The sequence below is a fragment of the Microcaecilia unicolor genome, chromosome 5 (assembly GCF_901765095.1).
Source record: "Microcaecilia unicolor chromosome 5, aMicUni1.1, whole genome shotgun sequence".
Classification (NCBI taxonomy): Eukaryota; Metazoa; Chordata; class Amphibia; order Gymnophiona; family Siphonopidae; genus Microcaecilia; species Microcaecilia unicolor.
This window is the reverse complement of record NC_044035.1, coordinates 160604640-160631709: the sequence shown is the minus strand read 5'-3', so window position 1 is coordinate 160631709 and position 27070 is coordinate 160604640. Positions and strand designations below refer to the sequence as shown.

At 45.5% G+C, this 27070-nt stretch overlaps 1 protein-coding gene across 1 annotated transcript in view; it reads right to left on the bottom strand.

Moving 5' to 3' along the window:
* Window positions 1-27070, bottom strand: part of ADAMTS14 (ADAM metallopeptidase with thrombospondin type 1 motif 14) — a 372712-nt gene that overhangs the window by 241964 nt on the left and 103678 nt on the right. The window contains exon 6 of the mRNA XM_030204905.1: window positions 16243-16264. Coding sequence (XP_030060765.1) covers window positions 16243-16264 — 22 coding nt within the window. The remainder of the gene's footprint in view (window positions 1-16242; window positions 16265-27070) is intronic.

Below are 27070 nucleotides of genomic sequence, written 5' to 3'. Positions count from 1 at the left end.
TGTTTACGAAAGAAGAAAATAGAGTGTGAGAAAAAGAGAGAAATAAAAGAATTACATGGAAATTTGTATGAGCATTTTTTTTTTGTTACTAAAGGGTGTTAAGCTCTTAACATGACTTTAGCACAGGAAAACAGGCTATCACATTAAAGCATTTTGCAATATTCTGTCTGTTTTCGAATGCTAAGGGGTGAATTCTATATATGGATGGAATGGAGGCGTGGCCTAATGGTTAGGGTGGTGGACTCTGGTCCTGGGGAACTGAGTTCGATTCCCACTTCAGGCACAGACAGCTCCTTGTGACTCTGGGCAAGTCACTTAACCCTCCATTGCCCCAGGTACAAATAAGTACCTGTATAAGTAAGCCGCATTGAGCCTGCCATGAGTGGGAAAGCGCGGGGTGCAAATGTAACAAAAAATTAAAAAAAATAAAAAATATGACACCAAAAAAATCAGTGCAGTAAAAGTGATATTCTATAAACCAAGCTTAAAGTTAGGCACAGTTTACAGAATAGCACTTACACCCAGGAATCAAGGCTAACTTTAGGTACGGCCAGTTACACCAACTGAAATGTAGTGTAAACATACATGCCTAAATCAGGCGCATATCCCCCCTCATTCTATAACAGCACGCATAAATGTTACGAACATCCGTGCTGCGCTCACGACCCTCCAATTTTTGCACCCCATTTTTGAACTCACATGTAAAATTTACGCGTATATTCCAATTAATTCTAATTAGTTCCAATAATTGCTTAACAAGCCAATTATCAGCACAAATTAGCTCATTATTCAATTAAATTGCGCACACACATTGGACACGCGCCGAAATTTGCGTGTGTAATTTTTAGAATCTTTTATAGAATTAGGGTTTAAGCATGCATTAACTATTTTTAAAAACTATTCTTCTAGAGGGGATGTGTCATATGCAGAGAGAGGGCATTCTGTCATGTTCCCTGTCTTTGCAGAGTATGGGCATCGGAGGATCAGACGGCCATCTTGGATTTGGGCATATTCCGGGGTTTGGCGGCCATCTTAGAAGAGGGCCTATTAGGCCAGGGCAGCCATCTTGGAGTGTGGCAGCTTCAGGAAGGAAGCCCTTATTTGGTCATAGGGTGTTTCTGATGGGGGCTGCCATCTTGTTTTCAGCTGTGCTTGGTTGAGCCTAATTCCTTCTCTATTTAAGGCTCTGCCCTCAGTCCATCTGTGCTTCGGCTTCTACTCAGTTCGCTGGATAGTTGCAGTGCTTCTGGATCTACTTCTGACTGCTGCCTGGTACTGACCGCTGCCTGTTCCTGGACCTGCTATTAACCGGTGCCTGGTACTGACCTTTGCCTAGCCCTGGGTTTGCTGTAATCTGCTGCTTGGTCTAACCCTGTGGACTTTGTGCTGGACTTTGTTCTCTCTGCTGCTGGCTACTCGCACTCAGGAGCTCAACTCCTGGGGAACGGTGGGAGGCACAGGGAGGACTCAGGGTTTTGGCCGACAGCCTGGTGAGGGATTTTCTTCATCGAGTACAAGGGCTCACCTCTCCTGGAAAATACATTACACATTCCTGCATTATCTGGCAAGTGCATTCAGATTAGCGCATGCTAACTGGATAACGCAGGGTTAATGTGGGAGGCGGTAAGTGCTCCTGAGTTAACTTTTTGCAGGTCTCGCATGGTGCTGATAACATTAATGCAAGACTTAAAATTATTTTTTTTAAAAGGCCTTAAAAAGTGGAACATTAAATCTGGGCTTAGTGCATGAGAAAGTCCTATGTTAGAATATGTTAAGTTCAAATTTCAGCACACTTTAGTAAAACGGCCCCTATGATTGAAAAGCATCTTATAAGTTGGTTTATAAGGAGATCATGTGATGCAGTGAGCTCAGCAGCTGGGTTATTCTGCAGCTCCGGGAGCCCTCCTCTTCTATTTGTGCTATCTTATGCTATTTTTTGACAAGCAAACTTGACCCACTTACCGCTAATTCTCCATGGACTGTGTCAGGCACACCAAGTAGAGATGTGAGCCCTTGTGCCCGATGGAGGAAGAATTCCCACCGAGCTGTCGGCCAACCCAGAGTTCCCCCTGTGTCTCCCTCCGTTCCCCAGGGGTTGAGCCCCTAGGTGCAGGAAGCCAACAGCAGGAAAAACTGAGTCCAGAACAGAGTCCATGGGGCACAGCCAGGCAGCGGGCATAGAAGATCCAGGCACAAACAGTGGTCAATACCAGGCAGCAGACAGAAAATCCAGGATCAGGCAAAGGTCAATACCAGGCAGCAAACAGTAGAAAAACCAGAAGCACTGCAACTACCCAGAGAACTGAATAGAAGCCGAAACGTGGGAGGACTGGTGGCCTGGCTTTAAATAGTGAAGGAATTAGGCCCAAACATGCACAGCTGTCTTCAAGATGGCTGCCCCAAACGGAGATGCCCTCAAGCCCAAACATGGGCTTCCTTCTTGCGGCTGCCCAACACCAAGATGGCCGCCCCTTCCTAAGACGCCCACCTCTGAGATGGCCGCCCTCTCCTGGATATGCCCAAATCCAAGATGGCTGCCATCTCTTCAGATGCCCATATCTTGCGCAGGCAGGGAACATGACAGACTGCATGGAAAAATTGGGGAGAAATGCTACGGCCAATAAACCAGTGAAGCAGGAAAAGGGACGCACACACAGCAGTGAACCAAAGATGGTGGAGACCCTGCTCTCAGTTCCTGCAGCTTTTTCTGACACACAGTTAGCGCAACTTACGTTGGTAGTGGACAAAGCTCTTGAGCCCAGACTGGGTGCACTATCCCACAAAAAGGACTCATTCCAGGCTGCCTTGGATGGCATTGCATCCTATGCTGGCGTGCTCGAGACACGACTTTGTACCCTGGAGGATGATGCGAATGAACTGAGCTCCATAATGGCGCACCTTGAACAGCATGTCTGGGATCAGGAAGCTAAATTGGAACCTAGAGAACCATTCCCCCAGGAATGATCTCCATACTATTAGGCTGCCAGAGCAAGTCCCAGAGCATAATCTCACCACCTGGCTCGATGACTGGCTGACAAAAGAATTGTTGCTCGCTGACCATATCCTGGAACAACTCCCTTATTTATTAAAAGGACAAAAAAACACCATTGAAAAAAAACAGCACAGACTCAAAACTCCTAAAAGCAAAGTATCCATTTAACTCAGTTCCGTAAGTCACTAATTTTACAGTTCCTTGAAAAAAGCCAAAAAACGGGACTCAATCAGTACTTAGCTTTGCCTATAACAGCTATTTGACATTGCTTGTAGGATCCACAAAAATCTTCATAACGTCCCTTCTCTCCAGGCTTGACTTCATAAATCCTTTTAATAAATAAGGGAGTTGTTTTCCACCATTGTTTTTTTCAGACGGACTGAAGCCAGTCCCCATTGAGGATTGTTAAAAGGTCTATGACTTTCCACGGGGTGGTTGAGGCTTCTGTTTGTTTAAATTATTAATCCTAACCAAAGGTCCACTTTAAAAATTCTAGAAGCAAAGGTATTGGGATTTACTGAGTGGTACAGGTAAAATGAACTCATTTGGAGACTGCTCCACAGAGCTATTTAACTGCCAATGCACAGAGGTGAACATGTGGGTGGCAGCAGTACCAGCTCTGTATGGGGTGGGCTGTCAAAAGAGACCTTACATGGCCTGGAGATGGATACCCTGCATGGGTCATCCCGAGAAGCCCTGAGTAAGATAGATGAAGCTTCTGAGCAAGCCACTAAGCTTTTAAGTTTGTACTCTTATTTAATTCTCTGTAAGCCACATTGCGCCTGCATGAGTGGGAAAATGTGGGATATAAGTAACAAATAAATAAATAAATAAGAGGCTCTACACAGGCTGAAGCTGCATTAGGCATGATGGCTGTCAGAAGAGGCACTGCATGAGTCATCAGAAAAGTAGGTGGAGCTTATTTAACCTAGTTCCTGAAAACTCCAGATTCCGTGGCCTTTACAGTGACCACACAATTACAGGAAAACGGGGCACAATTAATAACTGTAAATCATTAAAGCCGCTAGCTGCTGCCTTCTGGGTTTTCTGAGCCATAAAACTGGAGTCTTGTTTTTATTTCCTCCATATAAATTTGCCAAAGGCCTTGTTTAAATAATTAATATCCACTGCCATGTGATAGTGCTCATGTTGCTATGTAGAAGACATGTGTTCAGTTGCATGCCCAGTTTCTGCTCCATATATTTTGGCAAATAGAGAATTCCTATTATTATTTAAAGTTTTCATCTCCAATAGCTAAAATAACCACATCTATGGACACTACATCTCACCCCACAGAGAAGTCATCGGAAAAAAGAGTGAAAGATTAGAATGACTTCAATAAATCATGAATTCTTTCAAACATAACTAGACCTCTGGTTACACTTTCATTCCTTCAATTGACTCTTCTACATTGCTTTCTCTCAGGAGATGGGAACTAACTAGCTCTTTGAATACTCATCTGGAGCATGCACACTAGTCCTCTCATGGTCTTACCTTTTTCTAATTTTCCATGCTGAATGGGTGTAAAGTTTGAGGATACACCTCAACAGAACTAAGATATACTATTCAGAAGAAATGAATGCAGTGACTCTACATCCATGTGTGATGGAAACCACTGAGCTATAAAATGTAGCCAGACTTTCTGCTAGCTTACATGGATTTCAGTCAAAATTTAAAAAGCCACAACTTTTGATCCAAGGTAATCTTATAAGCCCTGGATGCTACAGTAAGGCTTTAATGACTTAATTCAAGGAAGTTGAATGGAGGCATTACTGCAAATAATAGATTTATAACTATGGTGACTTAACAAGTCAGAAATGCTATAGTGAGGCTTGACCTTATCATCTTGATTATGTATCCATAGTGTTTTTTAAAGCTAGGGATGTTATAGGCACATTCACATTGTTCGCAATGAATAAATGTTCATCATGACTTTATGAACCAGAAAGGTAACGGGGGGGGGGGGGGGGGGGGGGGGGGAGGGAAGGAACATGAGTATTTACAGGGTAATTGTGAATAGCCCGCATTGCTTGCAATGTATGCCAACACTTTTTGCCCATGCAGGTTGTAAAAACCTTTCAAAGGGAAACTATGCATTATTTCTCTGAAAAGTTGTAGATGTAAAGCATATACTCTAAAAGTGGCCATACACTTTACACTTATTTTATGTGTCTTGTTTTCCCCTCCTGACTTAAATATGCCTACAGGAATTCAACTATTTAACCAGGAACCTAATTATCATCCAAGCAATTTTATCCAGGCAAATACCTATTTACCTGGAATTTTCAAAATTATCCTCACAATTATTTATGCATCAGTTAAATTTGTAAATCAAGAATATGGGTTTTTAGAAATTATCTATATAATAATTTGTAACTCTGCTTCCCTGAATGGTTGGCTGGCTGGGTTCGTAACAGCATGCTGATGTCAAATCGCCTCCAGTGCTCCCTTCCCTCTCAGTGTCCCGCCCTCACGTAAAGATGAAATGACGTCAGAGGAGGGTGGGACACTGAGAGGGATGGCAAGGGAAGGCTGGAGGCGATGCGAGCCCAACCTGCCGCCACTGCGACCTCAGGTAAGATGAACGGCTTAAAGGCAGGGCGGCAGGAAGGACAGAGTCACTGGCCATGAAGGGGAGGGGAGAATCGCTGGACATGGATGGGATGGGATGGGAGGGCAGGGCAGAGGAGAATCGCTGGACATGGAGGAGATGGGAGGTGAGAGAAGAATCGCGAGACATGGATAGGAGGGCAGGGCAGAGGAGAATCGCAGAAATGGAGGGGAGGCCAGAATCGCGGGACACAGAGGGGATGGCAGGGCAGAGGAGAATCGCTGGACATGGAGGGGAGGCCAGAATCGCGGGACACAGAGGGGACGGCAAGGCACAGGAGAATTGCTGGCTATGGAGGGAAGGGGAGAATCGCAGGACATGGATGGGATGGGAGGAGAGGAGAGGAGAGAATCGCGGGACATGGATAGGAGGGCAGGGCAGAGGAGAATTGCTGGACATGGAGGGGATGCCAGAATCACGGGACACGGAGGGGAGGGCAGGGCAGAGGAAAATCGCTGCACATGGAGGGTGGCCAGAATTGCGGGACACGGAGGGGAGGGCAGGGCACAGGAGAATCGATGGATATGGAGGGGAGGCCAGAATCGCGGGACACAGAGGGGAAGGCAGGGCACAGGAGAACTGCTGGACATGGAGGGGAGGCCAGAATCACGGGACACAGAGGGCAGTGTTGCCAGGTGGGCGGTTTTACCGCCCAATTGGGCGGTTTTCCGCGACCCGCCGCGAGAAATTTTTGCCCGCGGCGGGTTGCGGTTTTTTGGGCTGGTTTTTGTGCTTCGGGCGGTTTTTTTAGGTGGCTTTTTCGGCCGCGGTGGGCGGGGTTAGTGACATTTTTGGGCGGGGTTAGTGACGTGGGAGGCGGGGTTAGTGATGTGGGAGGCGGGGTTAGTGACGTGGGAGGCGGGGTTAGTGACGGGGAAGGCGGGGTTAGTGACGGGGAAGGCGGGGCCGATGACGGTGGCGGCGGGGTTGATGACGGCGGGGGCGGGGGTGATGACGCGGGGGCGGGGGTGTCAGGGGCGGGGTTTGAGTTTGGGCGGGTTTTGGGCTGGATTTTGGGCTCCTTAGGCTGGAAAAATATTTTCCACCTGGCAACCCTGACAGAGGGGACTGCAGGGCAGAGGAGAATTGCTGGACATGGAGGGGAGGGCAGGGGAGAGAGGAGAAATCGCTTAGACAACAGCCTTCCTACGGCCCATTTCATTTTTCACGAAACGGGCTTTGTTGCTTGAATAAAAATTGTATATCCATGGTGACTTTTCAGACTTAAAGAGTAGATAATATCCAAGAAGAGGAGAAGGTTGGTAAAAGTTTATTAACACCATATTTTAGTTCCATTCTAAACCACCCTGAATCCCATATGCTCCTCCTGAGCTGATACAAGTAGAGCTATTCTGTGTGGAGGCCCAGACTTTCTCATTCTGAAACAGCATTTATATTTTAATGAGAATTCACTAATCCGGAAAGTAGGGTTTTAGAAGAAATAATTAAATATTCCCTTCTTCCTGAAAAATGGCTGTAAATGCTTTCTGTTATACAACCAAGGGCTATTATGTCTTCACAAGGAACCTGATCACCCCACCCCTGACCCCTCTTCAGAATGCTGCAAAGAGCCCACCACATTCATCTCTTTCACACCCATCTCTGAACTTCATGAGCAGCCCAAATAAAATCACCATGTTTGTTTTACTTTCTTCCCCTTATGGCCTCTCCAAACTCTGAAACTCAAAGAACCTAACTACTCTCCCATACCTCCACAGACCCATCAAACTCTGCAAGGAGTACAAATGGGTGGTGATGGGGAGGGGGAGAAGGAAGAATCCTCTCTTTCTTTTTCTATCCTGATTATCAACAATGGTGAGCTTGCTCTCATGTCTCTTTTTTCTAAAGGAACCTGCAACAGAGGTTTCTCATTTACTCATCCCTGACCTTCCTTGAACTCTGATATCTGCAAGGAGCCCTAACCATATCGAGTACTAAATTTAAAATGAATCGGAGAAAATATTTCTTCACTCAATATGTACAGTGGGGGAAATAAGTATTTGATCCCTTGCTGATTTTGTAAGTGTGCCCACTGACAAAGACATGAGCAGCCCATAATTGAAGGGTAGGTTATTGGTAACAGTGAGAGATAGCACATCACAAATTAAATCCGGAAAATCACATTGTGGAAAGTATATGAATTATTTGCATTCTGCAGAGGGAAATAAGTATTTGATCCCCCACCAACCAGTAAGAGATCTGGCCCCTACAGACCAGGTAGATGCTCCAAATCAACTCGTTACCTGCATGACAGACAGCTGTCGGCAATGGTCACCTGTATGAAAGACACCTGTCCACAGACTCAGTGAATCAGTCAGACTCTAACCTCTACAAAATGGCCAAGAGCAAGGAGCTGTCTAAGGATGTCAGGGACAAGATCATACACCTGCACAAGGCTGGAATGGGCTACAAAACCATCAGCAAGACGCTGGGCGAGAAGGAGACAACTGTTGGTGCCATAGTAAGAAAATGGAAGAAGTACAAAATGACTGTCAATCGACAAAGATCTGGGGCTCCACGCAAAATCTCACCTCGTGGGGTATCCTTGATCATGAGGAAGGTTAGAAATCAGCCTACAACTACAAGGGGGAACTTGTCAATGATCTCAAGGCAGCTGGGACCACTGTCACCACGAAAACCATTGGTAACACATTACGACATAACGGATTGCAATCCTGCAGTGCCCGCAAGGTCCCCCTGCTCCGGAAGGCACATGTGACGGCCCGTCTGAAGTTTGCCAGTGAACACCTGGATGATGCCGAGAGTGATTGGGAGAAGGTGCTGTGGTCAGATGAGACAAAAATTGAGCTCTTTGGCATGAACTCAACTCGCCGTGTTTGGAGGAAGAGAAATGCTGCCTATGACCCAAAGAACACCGTCCCCACTGTCAAGCATGGAGGTGGAAATGTTATGTTTTGGGGGTGTTTCTCTGCTAAGGGCACAGGACTACTTCACCGCATCAATGGGAGAATGGATGGGGCCATGTACCGTACAATTCTGAGTGACAACCTCCTTCCCTCCGCCAGGGCCTTAAAAATGGGTCGTGGCTGGGTCTTCCAGCACGACAATGACCCAAAACATACAGCCAAGGCAACAAAGGAGTGGCTCAGGAAGAAGCACATTAGGGTCATGGAGTGGCCTAGCCAGTCACCAGACCTTAATCCCATTGAAAACTTATGGAGGGAGCTGAAGCTGCGAGTTGCCAAGCGACAGCCCAGAACTCTTAATGATTTAGAGATGATCTGCAAAGAGGAGTGGACCAAAATTCCTCCTGACATGTGTGCAAACCTCATCATCAACTACAGAAGACGTCTGACCGCTGTGCTTGCCAACAAGGGTTTTGCCACCAAGTATTAGGTCTTGTTTGCCAGAGGGATCAAATACTTATTTCCCTCTGCAGAATGCAAATAAATTCATATACTTTCCACAATGTGATTTTCCGGATTTAATTTGTGATGTGCTATCTCTCACTGTTACCAATAACCTACCCTTCAATTATGGGCTGCTCATGTCTTTGTCAGTGGGCACACTTACAAAATCAGCAAGGGATCAAATACTTATTTCCCCCACTGTAATTAAACTCTGGAATTCGTTGTAGAGAATATAGTAAAAGCGGTTAGCTTAGTGGGGTTTAAAAAATGTTTGGCTAACTTCCTAAAAGAAAAGTCCATAAGCCATAATTAAAATGGACTTGGGAAAAATCCACTGCTTATTTCTAGGATAAACAACATAAAATGTATTGTACTGTTTTAGGATCTTGCCAGGTACTTGTAACCAGGATTGGCCACTGTTGGGAACAGGATGCTGGGCTTGATGGACCTTCGGTCTGTCCCAGTATGGGAATACTAATGTACTTAGTTCTTATCCCCTCACTTTTCCTTCTCCTTTCGTAAAAGTTACAAGGAACTCAAGAAGGATGAACTCTCTCCCACTCCTCCGCCAGCCCTTATATTTCACAAGTAAATACCTGCAACAAATCCCTTTCTCCCTCACAGGTCAACATCATAAATGCTTCCAGAATCCCAGTGATAGCAATTTCTTCACACATCCTTTTTCCCAAAAGGGATTGACACAGTTCCAAGAGAATTACAGAGCCAGGCATTGTGGATCCTGCCAGCTCTGATTTAAACTGCCAAAAGAACTCTAAGTTACCTCACCATCTCAGCTGAGAGGATTTGTGAATGAGAGTGAGAGAGGTCAGAGCAGGTAAATGACAGAAATCTAGCAAGGGCTGGTTATTCGTATTTAACTAGACTTGTCTGAACAAATCAAAAGATTAATCCATTTTCATGTATTTACTTTCTGCACGTTTTAACTTCAGTAGAAGTCAAGAGAGGAAAAATTACAAAACATAACAACCATGTGTTTAGCTTGCTAAAGTCTGTGGCACCTTCCTTTCTGGCTATTACACACAAACAGAAAGATACTCATTGGTGCGGCTCAGGGATACACTGAATTCCTGATTCCATTTATGTGGTGGTTTGATTGATTACTTCTGAAATACCTTAGTGTTTTTTTCAGTGTTCCCAGTAAGATAGACAGTCTCTACATCACACACAAAAAATAAATAAATAAATAATGACCAAAATCCTGATTAGCCAGCAGCAGTGAGCAGATAGAATTAGTCTTGGACAGTCAAAGCCAAGCCATGTCCAGGCACTGGATTTGAAGATCTGGGGCCATGCCAGCATATACTGGCTGCCAGTATAAGAAACTTATGCGGGCTCCAGCTGAATATCAACCAGGACCCACATAAGGAAAGAAGGTGCCCTCACCATCTCCAAGTCCCCATCCTTCCCATGATATGGCTCTCCCTTCCCACCCCCAACAACAGAAGGCCCTGACCAAGCCCCCAACCCCCTGTACCCTCATTGGCCCTCCTGGGCCTACCTTGTATAACCCTGGTAGTCTGGGGGAGGGTGCTCCTACAGGCAGAAGCGATGCACACTCACTCCTGCCCATCAGGCTTCAATCACAAAATGGCCATTGCAACGTCCAGATCTTGAGAAGGGAGAGGAAACCAGAAATTCTGATGCTGCTACCCGCAAGTAAACTGAGCACCGGCCAAAATTCAGACTGGTGTCTGGTTAGCTTGGAGGCTAAAGTTAGGCAGCCTTTTTGCTGTCCTAACTTTAGTCACTTACTTAATCAGTTAGTGGTCTGAATATCATGCTGACTGGTAATGTATCGTCCAAGCTCTGGCCAAGGACCATTCTAGTTCTCCTGCTATGTTAAATTGCTTTGAATATTGACCAGAGTGTGAATACTAGTTTCCTTTGTTATCCCTAGAGGTAATCTGACAACAGCAGGGTTGAAGATGGTTTCTGATGGTCAGGATAGCCATGGTAAGCTTCAATACCTAGTTCCCCTATCCAAAACAACATTGTGTTTAGTTAATTTTGCACCAATTGCCTTATTCAAAAACACACTGAAGCTGCTTGACATTTTGGTTATTCCTGCAGGAGACAGATATTTTTTTATCCTTGACTTAACTCATTGCCCTGCTACCAACGTGCTCTTATCCTATATAATACAAATTATGGGGCCCTTTTACCAAGCTGCAGTAAAAGGGGGCCTGTGCTGGCGTCAGCGTGAGTTTTTGATATGCACTGAGGCCCCTTTTACTGGAAAAAAGAAGCATAAAAGATTTAGCGTCCAAACAAGGAACTGTTTTCTGCGAAACCTGGTCCCCTTTTTGGGATACACTCACCCCAGTGGCCCGAAGTAGAATCTTGAATTTATGAGGGGGGCTATGGGAAGGGTAGATAGGTAGGGTAGACGGGTAGGGATTGGGGTGGGGAGGGGAGGGGAAAACAAAGGAAAGAAATAAGAAAATGTTTGCTAACATTGTTACATGTTAAACTTGATGTTGATTTCCTCGGTGGTATATGTGAACATGGCAATCTAATATGTTATCTGTTGATCTATCAATAAAGATGATTAAAAAAAAAAAAAGAAAAGAAATAGCTGTGCAGCAAGTGAACTACTTGCCGAGCGGCCATTTTGGGGGGGCATTGAGGGAGCAGTAAGGACTCCTGCACTAACCTGGCGGTAACCGTGCAGCAGGCAGTACTGCACAATTGCTGCTGGGTACACACTGATGCTACAGAAATAAAAATATTTTTGTTGCGCCGGAAGTAGCATATGCTGAGGTGAGAACTACCGCCGGGCTGCTGCGGTAGTTCTGGATTAGCGAGCAGTAGGCTCCACAGCTATCTGCTACATACTAGACGGTTCTGTTTCCAGCAGAAAGCCACTTATCTGTATGTGTGGCGGGGGAGGGGGTAAAAGCAAGCATAAGGCTAGTGGAAGCAGTGGGACATAAAACACATTTGAAAAAAATGTTCCAAGTGTGATCATCGCATTTCCAATTAGATTTATTAGACCACAGTGAACCAGCATAATTTTGTAATGGATCATTTTTAGCTGAACGAGATTTATAAAATAATGAAGTGGTATAACCTTGTGAAAAGCCAAGAGAACAAAGTTTCACCAAATCAGAACTCTTAGGGCAGGTACTAGGGAATCTAAAAATTGAGGAAAATCAATGATGAAGTTAATACCAGCAAAAAAATTCTGATTGAGGCAAACGATATTTCTCCATGAGTTGAGCACATTTACAATGCCCAATTGAGGTTCATCTCAAACCTTGCTGAATATAGTTCTGTACACTTTAATGCCAACTTATCCCTCTTCAGGTAGCTACTAGTTGTCCTGCTGATCAAAAGTTCATTCCAACATACAGTTTTACTTTCCAGCTCCCTTAATGCTCTGGGTTACTCGCTGCCACAGATTCTTTCCCAGCTGCCTCAATTCTCTCCTTCCAATTTTAATCAGTTGAGGAAATACAGCAGCCAGTAAACCCCTCACCTTAGCACCGGCAGCCTGGGCGAATGCAGACACCTTCATCCTCTCCTCCTTACTCCCTTCTGCCTTCTCCCATTTTATCCCATTCCATCTCTTCCTCCTCCACCCAGGGCTCCCTCAGCTGCTCCTTATCCCCCTGATCAGAAACCATCTCCCAATCCTGCCCCTTCCCCCTCTACTTCCTGTATTGGGTCAGGTGCATTGTGGGGATGGTAGTCCCTAGCCTTACTCCTCATTCTAATCAATCTCTTACCCACCAGGGGGCGAGCTTCCTGCCTATAAGGGATGTGTGCCTGCCTCTTTAGCTCCTTCCAGGGCTGCTCTTGCTTTCTTTGAGGTCATCCTCTCAGCAGCCCCTTACACCAGCTTTGTTGCAAGTAGAGTATTGTCCTGATTTTTGGATTAGAATATTCTGTTGAACCCTATGACTGCAGTTTGTTAAATTCAAATGTAAGGGAAAGTAGTTGTGGAGGAACTGAACGTGAACCTGATGAAATATGATCTTTTTCCAGTTTATAGACTTCTCTCTCAAGCAAGGAGAGACAAGCTTGAACTTGTTTCTTTTTCAAAGCAGAGTAACTAAGGATTTCTCCCTGTAGACAGGATTTAAAAGCTTCCCAAGTAGTATTAATTGAGGGAATTGAAGAAGCATAAGTACCAAAGAAGTATTTAATGAAAAGATTAATTTTTTCTATAAAAGCAACATCAGAAAGGAGTGATGTATTCAATCTCCATCTGCCAGTTGGTTTAGTGTGTTGAATATTTAGGTGCAAAGATACTAGAGAGTGGTCCGAGATAGTGATAGGAAATATATGAGCAGAAACAGTCAATAGTAGAAGGGACTTGGATATGAGGAAAAAGCCAATCTTGGAGTAAGATTGATGTGGGGAGGAAAAAAAAGTGAAGTCTTTGTTAGTGGAGTACATTGATCCCATGAGTCACATAATGCCACATTTTAGGAGGTCTGTAGGAGCATGTAGATTGCCTGTTTAGAATGATGTCTAGGGGCATAATAAAGTCACCTCTGTTGAACTATATTCCATAAGGATTTCATGAATAGATATTAAAAAAAGAAGAATCAATATTTGGTGCATATAAGTTCAGGAGAGCAAAGGATAAAGAGCCAATCTGAATTACTGCAATGATCCATCTGCCATCGATATCACACACATTGTTGGAGACGCCTCTCTTTTTAGAGGTGGCTGCAGAAAAAAGATGAATACCAGCCAAGGAAAAAGATGTTTTCCAACAGTCCTCCAAGTTTAGATGAGTCTCTTGAAGAAACAGAATGTCAATCTTTTTATTATGAACATAATCTTTCTCCCCGATTCTATATAGTGCGCCAAAATCCAAACATATTCAATGCATGCAACTTAATTGGCTTAACAAGCCAATCAGCATTCTTAACAGTACTTAACAAGTAATAATGAGCATATTCTGTAACACACTGCCTAAATAATGCATGCAGGCAAAAAGGGGCATGGGCATTTTGTGAGCATTCCAAAATTTACGTGTGTTGTTATAGAGTATGACCCTCTGCACCTAAATCTATGCACCGGGATTTATGCCACATTTTCGCTGGTGTAAATGAAGGCATGTGGTTTTAGGCACTAGAATATTAACTCAGTGTATTCTATTTACCACATCTAAATGTAGGCACCACTTATAGAATACACTTAGATGGAAATGTTTTCTGCGCAGATTTTCTAGGGACCATATATAGAATCTGGCCCTTTATGTCTCTTTATTGGATGATTAAGGCCATTGACATTCCACGTGGCAAATTGTAAAGAAGTCATGTAGTACTATTGATATGACAATGATATAAAAAATTATTGAGATTTGAATCTGTGAAAGAAAAAGATTAATGGGCATTGAACACAAAACCTGTGAAAAAAGGGGTTAGAATAGTACACATTGGAACCTGGTACATAAATAAATCCATTATGAAAACCTCCCAAAAGGACTTTAGAAAAAAGTGAGTACTAACCAGAGGCACAAACATATAAGCAGCCCAAAACAAAGAGCAACCGCATTTAAATGGGGTTTGAATTATTTCCCTCTTAATAGTATTAGAACCGACTGAGAAATAGTACATAAAAGAAAAAGATATTATATTTCTAACAAACCACGATAGGCATCTTCACAGTATTCGTAACTGTAGATGAAGTTTCAAGGAAAAAAGGCTAGCGAGTAAGGAGCATTTGATAGGAGAAACCTCTAGAATCCATTTGCAGAGTAGGTCCGGATCAATGTAGGTTACTGTGTGATTATGATGAGTAATTTTCATTTTGCAGGGAAAAAGAAGTCCGAATTGTGCATCAAGATCTTCCAGATCTTGTCGCTGAGTGAGGAAAGATTTCCTTTTCACTGCGATGTTAGCAACTAAATCAGGCACAAGATTTGCCGACCTTGGTGTAGAAGAGATTGCTTTTGGCCTCAAGAAGAATCTGAAGAATGTGGGGATAATGAAGAAGGCACACCGCAATAGGCCTCAGGCATTTGGCGCCTTGTTGCAGTCTTGATGGCATACGGTGCACTTTCTCAATCTCCAGAGCAGTTGAAAATTCTAGGTCTAAGAATTTCAGAAGCCAGGTTTCAAGGAAGGAGGAAACATCTGAACCCTAGGCCCCTTCAGGTAGATGTTATCGGCCAAATCCTCCAAGTCATCCCTGAGTCTGGCGATCAGGGTTGAGTTGTTAGTAACTTGAGGGATCACTAATTCAAGCCTCATGGTATGAAAGATCCTCAATGGATTGCTGTGAGGAGGCGATCTGGGAATACAAGGTCTCTAGTTCTTGGCACATGCCATGCAAAATCGCCATATGGTTGTGCATGAGCTCCTTGATACTGCATTGTTCAGTGACAACCGGGTCTTCTGTTGACTAGGCCCAATTGACTTGTCTGGAGATGGTGGATTTGACTTAACATAGTAACACAGTAACATAGTAGATGACGGCAGAAAAAGACCTGCACGGTCCATCCTGTCTGCCCAACAAGACAAACTCATATGTGCTAGTTTTTGAGTATATCTTACCTTGATTTGTAACTGTCATTTTCAGGGCACAGACCGTACAAGTCTGCCCAGCACTATCCCCGCCTCCCACCACCGGCTCTGGCACAGACCGTATAAGTCTGGCCAGCACTATCCCCGCCTCCCAACCACCAGCCCCGCCGGAATACAAGGTCTCTAGTTCTTGGCACTTGTCACGCAAAATCGCCATATGGTTGTGCATGAGCTCCTTGATACTGCATTGTTCAGTGACAACCAGGTCTTCTGTTGAAGAAGTGTGACTAGGCCCAATTGACTTGTCTGGAGATGGTGGATTTGACTTCAGTCTTTTAAGGTTGGAATTCATGTTGAAACTGCTGTCCGATTAGGTTTTTATTTCATTCTGAATATGTTGATAGAGCACTATAAAGTGTTGAGTTAGAGATTGATGTTTGTGAGGGGAGGATATAGTTGAGAAATGCAGACCTGGTGTGGAAGCATGAATATCAGGCAGCCATTTTGTGCAAACCGGAAGTCCGGAATTTATCTGTTAAATTTAAGGAGATGTGATGAAACTCTGATGAAGGTTAAATAGAAGAGGTCAAAGTATTAAATGATGATTGAACGAAGGTGAATTGTTACATGAGAGAGGTTTTGTATGTAGTTGTTTGCTTTAAATTCTTTTATTGTATTATATATATGAAAAATTGTAATCTGCCTAGAACATTTACAATAAGTGCAAAATAAGAATTTTGTATAAATAAATAAAGCAGGATACACTTGCAAGGGAGCACCCCTATAGCTAAATTAAGTACTTCAATGTAAGCAGAAGGTCTGGGCAACACATCAAGTTAAGTGCTAGCATTTACTTTTATGTGTGTTCAGTTTCTGCCAAAACCGAATCTGCAACTGAAACTGACCGGTCGGTTTCAGCAGAAACTGAAACCGTAAAAAACCCGCCCCTACTCCCCCACACCTGACCAAAAAAGCTCCCTCCCAATCCACTCCCCCTTCCCCCCCCCCCCCCCCCCCCCCGGCAGTGACCCCCTTCTCTCTCCACCTCCCTCCTCTCTGTACTGGTTCCATTTGTAAAATAGATGCTGGGACCTCCTGCAGCAGTCTCATAAGGCTGCTGCAGGAAGTTTCAGCAGCCACTGCGATGGAGCAGCAGCATGAGGCAGGAATGAGTGGGGTTTGTTCCTGCCCCTGAAGATACCACCATCCCACTGTGCCTTCCTAGGTGGGATGGTGGGGGGGGGGGGGGGTGATCGTGAGAGGGAAGGAGTTTCGGATTTCAGCCAAAAATGCACAGGCATTTTAGGTCAAAACACGAAACCGGATTTTGGTTTGGTTTCGGTGTCGAAACAGAAATTCGGTTGGCCTCTAATGTGTGTATATTCAGTGGAGGTGGCTGTTTTAATATCATTGCTGAATAAACATGTATGCTGCATCTCCACATATATTAGATTTGCATTTTCTGTGTCTAACTTATGCTTAGAGGTTATATGCAGACTAGCTGAATTTTGCCATTCTACATTGCAACTCTTCTATCAGCTCCCAGTACATCCCTCACGCCACTCTTTTTGTATACAGACAAATGTAAGAGCAGATTAATTTATGAGGTGGCACTTATCTGTATTACCATCAAGGATATTTTTTTAAAGTTGCTTATTTATTTATTTACTGTATTTGTATCCCACATTTTCCCACCCATTTGCAGGCTGTGTGACTTACATTGTTCCGTCATGGCGATCGCCATTCCGGGGTATCCACTCACAACTCAACTACTGTATTTGCATTTCTTTTCGGTTCAATCATATGAAATTCTGTTGTCATGAAACCAAAAACTTATAAAGTAATATCTAGCGTGCTTATATTTACTGAACACTTATGCAGTCAGCACTGCCAGTTGTCTTCTTCATAATGGGTTTGGAATATCGGGGCCACAGATTTGTACATTCTTGCTAATTTCTGCTTTATTAGTGAGAAAAAAGCAAAAGAAACAGGAGCTCTGGTAAAAGTGAGATGTTTGACAGAACTCATGGAGAGAAACTGCTGTCTCCTGGCACAACAATGACTCATTGTGACACATCCATGACAACCCCTAAACAATGGGTAAAAACACAGGCTCTGAATAACAACACTGATGCACTGGGGAGGGAATACTGAACACTCTCCCACCCCAGGCTTTAACCACAACTTAAGCATAGCAGGGGTGGGAAGGGAGAACAGAGCATGTCAGAAAATGCCTAAACAGAATCACAATTAACTTCAGACCGAGGTATTATATCCTACAGGAAACTGCTGGGATTTCTGCTAAGTAAGTAGATGACATTAAAGATTCACAGCTAAGGTTAAGGATTAGGGGGATAAAAGCAAGGCAAAAAGAACTCATAGACACAGTTACTCTTTCCTTGGTGCCAAATGTAAAACTAAAAAAATAATCCCATGCTTCTACAATAAATTTGCATCATATGTGTCAAACCAAAGGACAGCTCTTTTTCTAAATCATGCTAACAGTTCCTGGCACAGCTAATGCATTGCAACCCATTCATTTTGAATGGGCTTTGTCGAATTTGCTGCGTGTTTTAGTAAAAAAGACCCTAAGTTATTTCAATGCAAATTCCAAGACAAATCAATTCTGCAGTCTCTTGGATTTTCATATATCTTTTCCTTAGCCTATAGAAACTATCCTAAAGGTTCCTTTTCCGTTATGGATGTTTCTTTCATGTAGCGTAAGAGGTGTTTTTTTTAAGGATTAAGCACATAGGTAGTGATTTGGGAAAAGCTATCACAAATATGTGTATGGCTGCTCCCATTCTATGTGCCACTAAATCTAATATAATAAAACGCACCCTCAACGTTCTGAAGCCACGTTCTGTGAAGCCGGAAGCTTGAAGCCGGAAGTCTGAAGCCTGAAGCCTGAAGCCTTGAAGCCGTGAAGCCATCTGACGTCACTCCCAGGCTGAGGCTGAAGGGTTCGGGGATTCGTGGTGTGAAGCCTTCAAGCCAGCCAGCCGTCTCTGCCCCGCCCTCGCGACAAAACAAACAAATCCGGAAGCGAAACGTCAGGGAAGGAGGCGGCGCTCCCGACGTCTAGCCTTCCCTTCGCTGTGTTCCGCCTTCAAAACAAGGCGGAACACAGCGAAGGGAAAGCTAGACGTCGGGAGCGCCGCCTCCTTCCCTGACGCTTCGCTGCACGAACCGCCACGGAGGTAAAGTTAAAAAGAATTAAAAAAAAAAAGGGATGCATGGATGCGAAGGGGTGGGGGGGCATGGATGCGAGGGGGGGCATGGATGCGAGGCATGGATGCGAAGGGGGGGGGCATGGATGCGAAGGGGGGGGGAGAAGAGGGCGGGCCAGGCTGGGACATGGGAGAGAGCGTAGCATGGATGCGAGGGGGGGGGGGTCATGGAAGGGCGAGAGGGGACTTGCTGGAAAAGGATGAATGGAGGCGGCAGGGGACAGAGGAGCATGGATGGGTATGGATTAGGAGGGCAGGGCACAGGGAGAGAGGGGAATTACTGGAAATGGGTGAATGGAGGGGGCAGGGGACAGAGGAGCATGGATTACAGAGCAGGCCTCAGGCAGAGAGGGGAAATGCTGGATAGGGAAAAATGGAGGGGCCAGGTGACAGATGAGCATGGATGGGCATGGATTGGAAGGGCAGGACTCAGGGAGAGGGGAATTGCTGGATAGGGATGAATGGAGGGGACAGATGGGCATGGATGGATATGGATTACAGAGCAGGCCTCAGGCAGAGAGGGGAAATGCTGGATAGGGAAAAATGGAGGGGCCAGGTGACAGAGGAGCATGGATGGGCATGGATTGGAAGGGCAGGACTCAGGGAGAGGGGAATTGCTGGGTAGGGATGAATGGAGGGGACAGATGGGCATGGATGGATATGGATTGCAGAGCAGGCCTCAGGCAGAGAGGGGAAATGCTGGATAGAGAAAAATGGAGGGGCCAGTTGACAGAGGAGCATGGATGGGCATGGATTGGAAGGGCAGGACTCAGGGAGAGGGGAATTGCTGCATAGGGATGAATGGAGGGGACAGATGGGCATGGATGGATATGGATTGCAGGGCAGGCCTCAGGCAGAGAGGGGAAATGCTGGATAGGGAAAAATGGAGGGGCCAGGTGACAGAGGAGCATGGATGGGCATGGATTGGAAGGGCAGGACTCAGGGAGAGGGGAATTGCTGCATAGGGATTAATGGAGGGGACAGATGGGCATGGATGGATATGGATTGCAGGGCAGGCCTCAAGCAGAGAGGGGAAATGCTGGATAGGGATGAATGGAGGGGGCAGGTGACAGACAAACATGGATGGCCATGGATTGGGAGGGCAGGGCTCAGGGACAGAGGGGAATTGCTGGAAAAGGATGAATGGAGGGGGCAGGGGACAGATGGCCATGGATTGGAAGGGCACGGCTCACACTCTCTCTCTCATATACAATGTCTTTCTCACTCTCACACACTCTGTCTCACACTGTATCACATTCACTCTCTATGTGCCACACAGTCACTCACACACTCGCTTGGTCTCATACACTCACTCAAACAGAGAATCTGTGTCTCACACACACTCTCTCTCTCGCCCACACACACACACTCTCACTCACACTGTGTCTCACATACACACTTGCACACACTCTCATTCTCACACACACACTCTCTCACAAACACACTCACACCCAGACTCACGCTCTCTCTCACACAATCACACTTTCACTCCGACTCTCAAACAGTCACTCTCACATACACTCTCCCAAACATACACACTCCGAGGAAAACCTTGCTAGCGCCCGTTTCATTTGTGTCAGAAACGGGCCTTTTTTACTAGTACATGTATATTTTCCATGGCCTTATATTTATTTTATAAAAGGCTTCAACGACCCTTTTAATAAACTACACTGCAACTTTAGAAGACCCCAACATAGATGTCCTAATTTAGAACATAGGAATAGCCATACTAGGTCAGACCAATGGTCTATCTAGCTCAGTATCCTTCCAACAGTCACAAGTACCTGGCAGAAACCCAAATAGTAGCGACATTCCAAGCTATTGATCCCAGAGTAAGCAGTGGCTTCCCCCATGTCTATCTCAATAGCAGATTATAGACTTTTCCTCCAGGAACTTGTCCAAACCTTTTTTTAAACCCAGATATGTTAATCACTGTTACCACATCCTCTGGCAACAAGTTCCACAGCTTAACTATTCATTGAATGAAAAAGTATTTCCTCCTATTTATTTTACAATTATTTCCATGTAACATCATTGAGTGTCTCCATTGTACTTTTTGAAAGAGTAAAAAATTGATTCACTTTTACTCGTTCTACACCACTCAGGATTTTATAGACCTTAATCATATGCCCCCTCAGCCATCTCTCTTCCAAGTTGAAGAGCCTTAACCTCTTTAGCCTTTCCTCATATGAGAGGAGTTCCATCCCCTTGTCATTTGGTCACTCTTCTTTGAATCTTTTCTAATTCTGCTATAATTGAATGCAATACTTAAGGTGAGGTCGCACCATGGAGCAATAAAGATGTATTATAATATTCTTGGCCTTATTTTCCATCCCTTTCCTAATAATTCCTAGGATCTTATTTGCTTTTTTGGGTGCGGCTGCACACTGGGCAGAAGATTTCAGCATATTGTCTACATGACACCTAGGTCTTTTTCTTGGGTACTGATCAGGTAACTATGATTTGGATTATTCTTCCCATTGTGCATCACTTTGCATTTGTCCACATTAAATTTAATCTGCCTTTTGGATGCCCAGTCTTTCAATTTCCTAAGGTCATCCTGCAATTTTTCACAGTCCCCATGTGTTTTACAACTTTGAATAGTTATCTGCAAATTTAATCACCTCACTTGTCATTCTCATTTCCAGATCATTTATAAATATGATAAATAGCACTGGTTCAACTACAGAGCCATGCAGCACTCCACTATTCACCTTCCTCCCTCTGTTTTCTGTCGAATAACAAATTCCTAATTCCATGACTTTAATTTTCTCAGGAGTCTCTCATGAGGAATTTTGTCAAAAGCTTTTTAAAAATCTGGATACACTACGTCAACCGGCTCACCTTCATACACATGTTTATTCATGCCTTCAATGAAATGAAGCAAATTGGTGAGGCAAGACTTCCCTTGGCTAAATCCATGCTGACTCTGTCCCATTAAACCATGTTTGTCCATGTGTTCTATAATTTTATTCTTTATAATAGTTTCCATTATTATGCCCAGAACTGAAGTCAGGCTTAACAGTCTGTAATTTCCCGGATCACCCTAGAACCCTTTCTAAAAATCATTGCTTTGGCCACCCATCAATCATCAGGTGCTATGGACAATATTAATGACAGGTTACAGATCACTAACAGCAGATTAGCAATTTTATGTTTGAGTTCTTTCAGTTCCCTAGAGTACATACCATCTGGTCCAGGTGATTTCCTACTCTTTAATTTTGCAAATTTTTTTCAATGTATAATTTTTATTAGTAAAATACAAAAAGTAAATAACATGCCTATTCTTCAGCAAAAAATACAACAGTACTAATCCCTCCAATTCTCGATTTGGTTCAATACGTCTTCCCGGTTCACAGGATTTCTTTCAGTTTCTCCGCATCGTCACCCTTGAAAACCTTTTCTGGTACAGGTAGATCTCTTACATCTTATTCCATAAAGACCAAAGTAAATAATTCATTCAGTCTCTCCGCTATGGACATCTTCCCTGAGTGCCCTTTTGCTCCTTGATGATCTAACAATGTGTCTTTTCACATTCTCTTTTAGCCTTCTTTATCAATGCCTTGCATCTATATTGCCAGTGCTTATGCTGCTTCTTATTTTCTTCATTTGGATCTTTTTTCCATTCTTTGAAAGATGTTCTTTTGGCTCTAAAAGCCTCTTTCACTTCACCTTTTAACCATGCTGACTGTTGTTTGCTCTTTGCACCTTTGTTAATACGTGGAATACATCTGGTCTGGGCTTCCAAGATAGTATTTTTAAACAGTGTCCATGCCTGATTTAAAGTCCTAACCTTTGCAGCCAATCCTTTTAGCTTCTTTTTAATCATTTTCCTCTTTTTATCATAGTCACCCTTTTGAAAATTAAATGCTGTCACAATAGATTTCCTTAGTGATTTCACTCCAGCTATCAGCTCTAATTTGATCACTGTTTCCCAGTGAACCAACATTGTTACCTCTTGTACTATGCCCTGCATTCCACTAAGGACTAAATCTAAAATGGCTCCCGCTCTTGTCGGATCCTGCATGAGTTGCTCCAAGAAGCAGTCATTTGTTACATCTAGGAATTTTACCTCCCTAGTTTTCCGTGATGTAACATTTATCCAGTCAATATTGGGGAAATTGAAATCACCCATTATTATAGTGTTGCCCAATTTGCCAGCTTTCTTAATTTCTGTAAACATTTCCTCATCTTTACAATACATGTCAATAATTGAAGTATAAAAGAGGAAAAAGAAAAGAGATCAAGCCATGTGTTTATCTGACGTGAAGCTGATTTGACTATGGGGGATGATGTCTGGGAGATGTTTCTAACTTGTACCAGTGGGCCCTTTAATTTTCTCTTGGCAGTGTGGCACTGCACTCTGCCAAGGCTCTAGCCTGATATATTCAGTAGCAGGAGCTGAGGACTTCATATTCATTTACTCAGCACATATATGTCTGTTTGTATATGCGTAAGCAAACAGACATGTATGGACAGACAGACAGACAAGACTGACTGATGCAAAACACACTTTAAAAACTATACGGATTGTATCAGACTGTTTAAATTGCTAAACAGCCCAGTACTATCCATATAATTGTGAACTGGGTTGAAGGAAGAGTGAAGGTGTCCCTAAAAATTATCTGGATAGGAGTGATATTCAGCAGATCTAAACTACATGGATGGTGCAGGCACCATGTTGCATATACTGACTAAATTAAACACCAGTGCCAGCACTGAATGCAATGCAGTGACTGTGCCAATTGAATACTGACCCCTTGGGACAGGGTATGATACATACCTGTAGCAGGTGTTCTCCGAGGACAGCAGGCTGATTGTTCTCACGACTGGGTGAAGTCCGCGGCAGCCCCCACCAACCGGAAAAAAGCTTCGTGGGACGGTCGGGACGCAGGGCACGCCCACCGCGCATGCGCAGCCGTCTTCCCGCCCGTGCGCGACCGCTCCCGCCAGTTGAATAACTAGCAAAAGATGAAACACACAACTCCAAAGGGGAGGAGGGAGGGTAGGTGAGAACAATCAGCCTGCTGTCCTCGGAGAACACCTGCTACAGGTATGTATCATACCCTTTCTCCGAGGACAAGCAGGCTGCTTGTTCTCACGACTGGGGTATCCCTAGCTTTCAGGCTCACTCAAAACAAGAACCCAGGTCAATTGAACCTCGCAACGGCGAGTGTACAACAGAAATTGACCTACGAAGAACAACTAACTGAGAGTGCAGCCTGACCAGAATAAATTCGGGTCCTGGAGGGTGGAGTTGGATTTACACCCCAAACAGATTCTGCAGCACCGACTGCCCGAACCGACTGTCGCGTCGGGTATCCTGCTGGAGGCAGTAATGTGATGTGAATGTGTGGACAGATGACCACGTCGCAGCCTTGCAAATCTCTTCAATAGTGGCTGACTTCAAGTGGGCCACTGACGCTGCCATGGCTCTGACACTATGAGCCGTGACATGACCCTCAAGAGCCAGCCCAGCCTGGGCGTAAGTGAAGGAAATGCAATCTGCTAGCCAATTGGAGATGGTGCGTTTCCCGACAGCGACCCCTAGCCTGTTAGGGTCGAAAGAAACAAACAATTGGGCGGACTGTCTGTGGGGCTGTGTCCGCTCCAAGTAGAAGGCCAATGCTCTCTTGCAGTCCAATGTGTGCAACTGACGTTCAGCAGGGCGGGTATGCGGCCTGGGGAAGAATGTTGGCAAGACAATTGACTGGTTAAGATGGAACTCCGACACCACCTTCGGCAGGAACTTTGGGTGGGTGCGAAGCACTACTCTGTTGTGATGAAATTTGGTATATGGAGCATGAGCTACTAGGGCTTGAAGCTCACTGACCCTACGAGCTGAAGTAACTGCCACCAAGAAAATGACCTTCCAGGTCAAGTACTTCAGATGGCAGGTATTCAGTGGCTCAAAAGGAGGTTTCATCAGCTGGGTGAGGACGACGTTGAGATCCCATGACACAGTAGGAGGCTTGATAGGGGGCTTTGACAAAAGCAAGCCTCGCATGAATCGAACGACTAAAGGCTCTCCAGAGATGGCTTTACCTTCCACACGATAATGGTAGGCACTAATCGCACTAAGGTGATTCCTTACTGAGTTGGTCTTGAGGCCAGACTCTGATAAGTGCAGAAGGTATTCAAGCAGGTTCTGTGCAGGGCAAGAACGAGGTTCTAGGGCCTTGCTCTCACACCAAACGACAAACCTCCTCCACTTGAAAAAGTAACTCTTTTTAGTGGAATCCTTCCTAGAGGCAAGCAAGACCCGGGAGACACCCTCAGACAGACCCAACGCAGCGAAGTCTACGCCCTCAACATCCAGGCCGTGAGAGCCAGGGATTGAAGGTTGGGGTGCAGCAACGCTCCGTCGTTCTGCGAAATGAGAGTCGGAAAACACTCCAATCTCCACGGTTCTTCTGAGGACAACTCCAGAAGAAGAGGGAACCAGATCTGACGGGGCCAAAAGGGTGCTATCAGAATCATGGTGCCGCGGTCTTGCTTGAGCTTCAGTAAGGTCTTCCCCACCAAAGGTATGGGAGGATAAGCATACAGGAGGCCGGTCCCCCAATGAAGGAGAAAGGCGTCCGACGCTAGCCTGCCGTGTGCCTGAAGTCTGGAACAGAACAGAGGCAGCTTGTGGTTGGTCTGAGAGGCGAAAAGGTCCACCGAGGGGGTGCCCCACGCTCGGAAGATCTTGCGTACCACTCTGGCATGGAGAGACCACTCGTGCGGTTGCAATACTCTGCTCAGTCTGTCGGCCAGACTGTTGTTTACGCCTGCCAGGTACGTGGCTTGGAGGAGCATGCCGAACTGACACGCCCAACGCCACATCCCGACGGCCTCCTGACACAGGGGGCGAGATCCGGTGCCCCCCTGCTTGTTGACGTAATACATTGCAACCTGATTGTCTGTCCGAATTTGGATAATTTGGCAGGACAGCCGATCTCTGAAAGCCTTCAGTGCGTTCCAGATCGCTCGGAGCTCCAGGAGGTTGATCTGCAGATCCTTTTCCTGGAGGGACCACAGACCCTGGGTGTGAAGCCCATCGACATGGGCTCCCCACCCCAGGCGAGATGCATCCGTCGTCAGCACTTTCGTGGGCTGCGGAATTTGGAATGGACGTCCCAGGGTCAAATTGGTCCGGATGGTCCACCAGAGCAGTGAAGTGCGGCAACTGGTGGAGAGGCGGATGACATCTTCTAGATTCCCGGTGGCTTGAAACCACTGGGAAGCTAGGGTCCATTGAGCAGATCTCATGTGAAGACGAGCCATGGGAGTCACATGAACTGTGGAGGCCATATGACCCAGAAGTCTCAACATCTGCCGAGCTGTGATCTGCTGAGACGCTCTGGTCTGCGAAGCCAGGGCCAAGAGATTGGTAGCCCTCGCTTCGGGAAGATAGGCCTGAGCCGTCTGGGTATTCAGCAGCGCTCCTATGAATTCCAGAGACTGAGTAGGCTGGAGATGGGACTTTGGGTAATTGATCACAAACCCCAGCAGCTCCAGAAGTTGAATAGTGCACTGCATGGACCGGAGGGCTCCTGCCTCCGAGGTGCTCTTGACCAGCCAATCGTCGAGATATGGGAACACGTGCACTCCCAGCTTGCGTAGATACGCCGCCACCACCACGAGGCACTTTGTAAACACTCGTGGGGCAGAGGCGAGCCCAAAGGGCAGCACACAATACTGAAAGTGCCGTGCGCCCAGGCGGAATCTGAGATACTGTCTGTGAGCTGGCAGTATCGGGATGTGAGTGTATGCGTCCTTTAAATCCAGGGAACATAGCCAATCGTTTTTCTGAATCATTGGCAGAAGGGTGCCCAAGGAAAGCATCCTGAACTTTTCTTTGACCAGGAATTTGTTCAGGCCTCTCAGGTCTAGGATAGGACGCATCCCCCCTGTTTTCTTTTCCACAAGGAAGTACCTGGAATAGAATCCCTGCCCTTCCTGCCCGGGTGGTACGGGCTCGACCGCATTGGCGCTGAGAAGGGCGGAGAGTTCCTCTGCAAGTACCTGCTTGTGGCGGGAGCTGAAAGACTGAGCTCCCGGAGGGCAATTTGGAGGCAGGGAGGCCAAATTCAGGGCGTATCCGCACCGCACTATTTGGAGAACCCACTGGTCGGAGGTTATGAGAGGCCACCTTTGGTGAAAAAATTTTAACCTCCCTCCGACCGGCAGATCGTCCGGTACGGACACTTGTAGGGCGGCTATGTTCCCATGGATCCAGTCAAAAGCCCGTCCCCGGCTTTTGCTGTGGAGGCGCAGGGGGCTGCTTAGGCGCACGCTGTTGACGAGAACGAGCGCGCTGGGGCTGTCCCTGTGCCTGACGAGGCCTTCGGGCCGGCTGGTTGTACCTACGCTTCGCA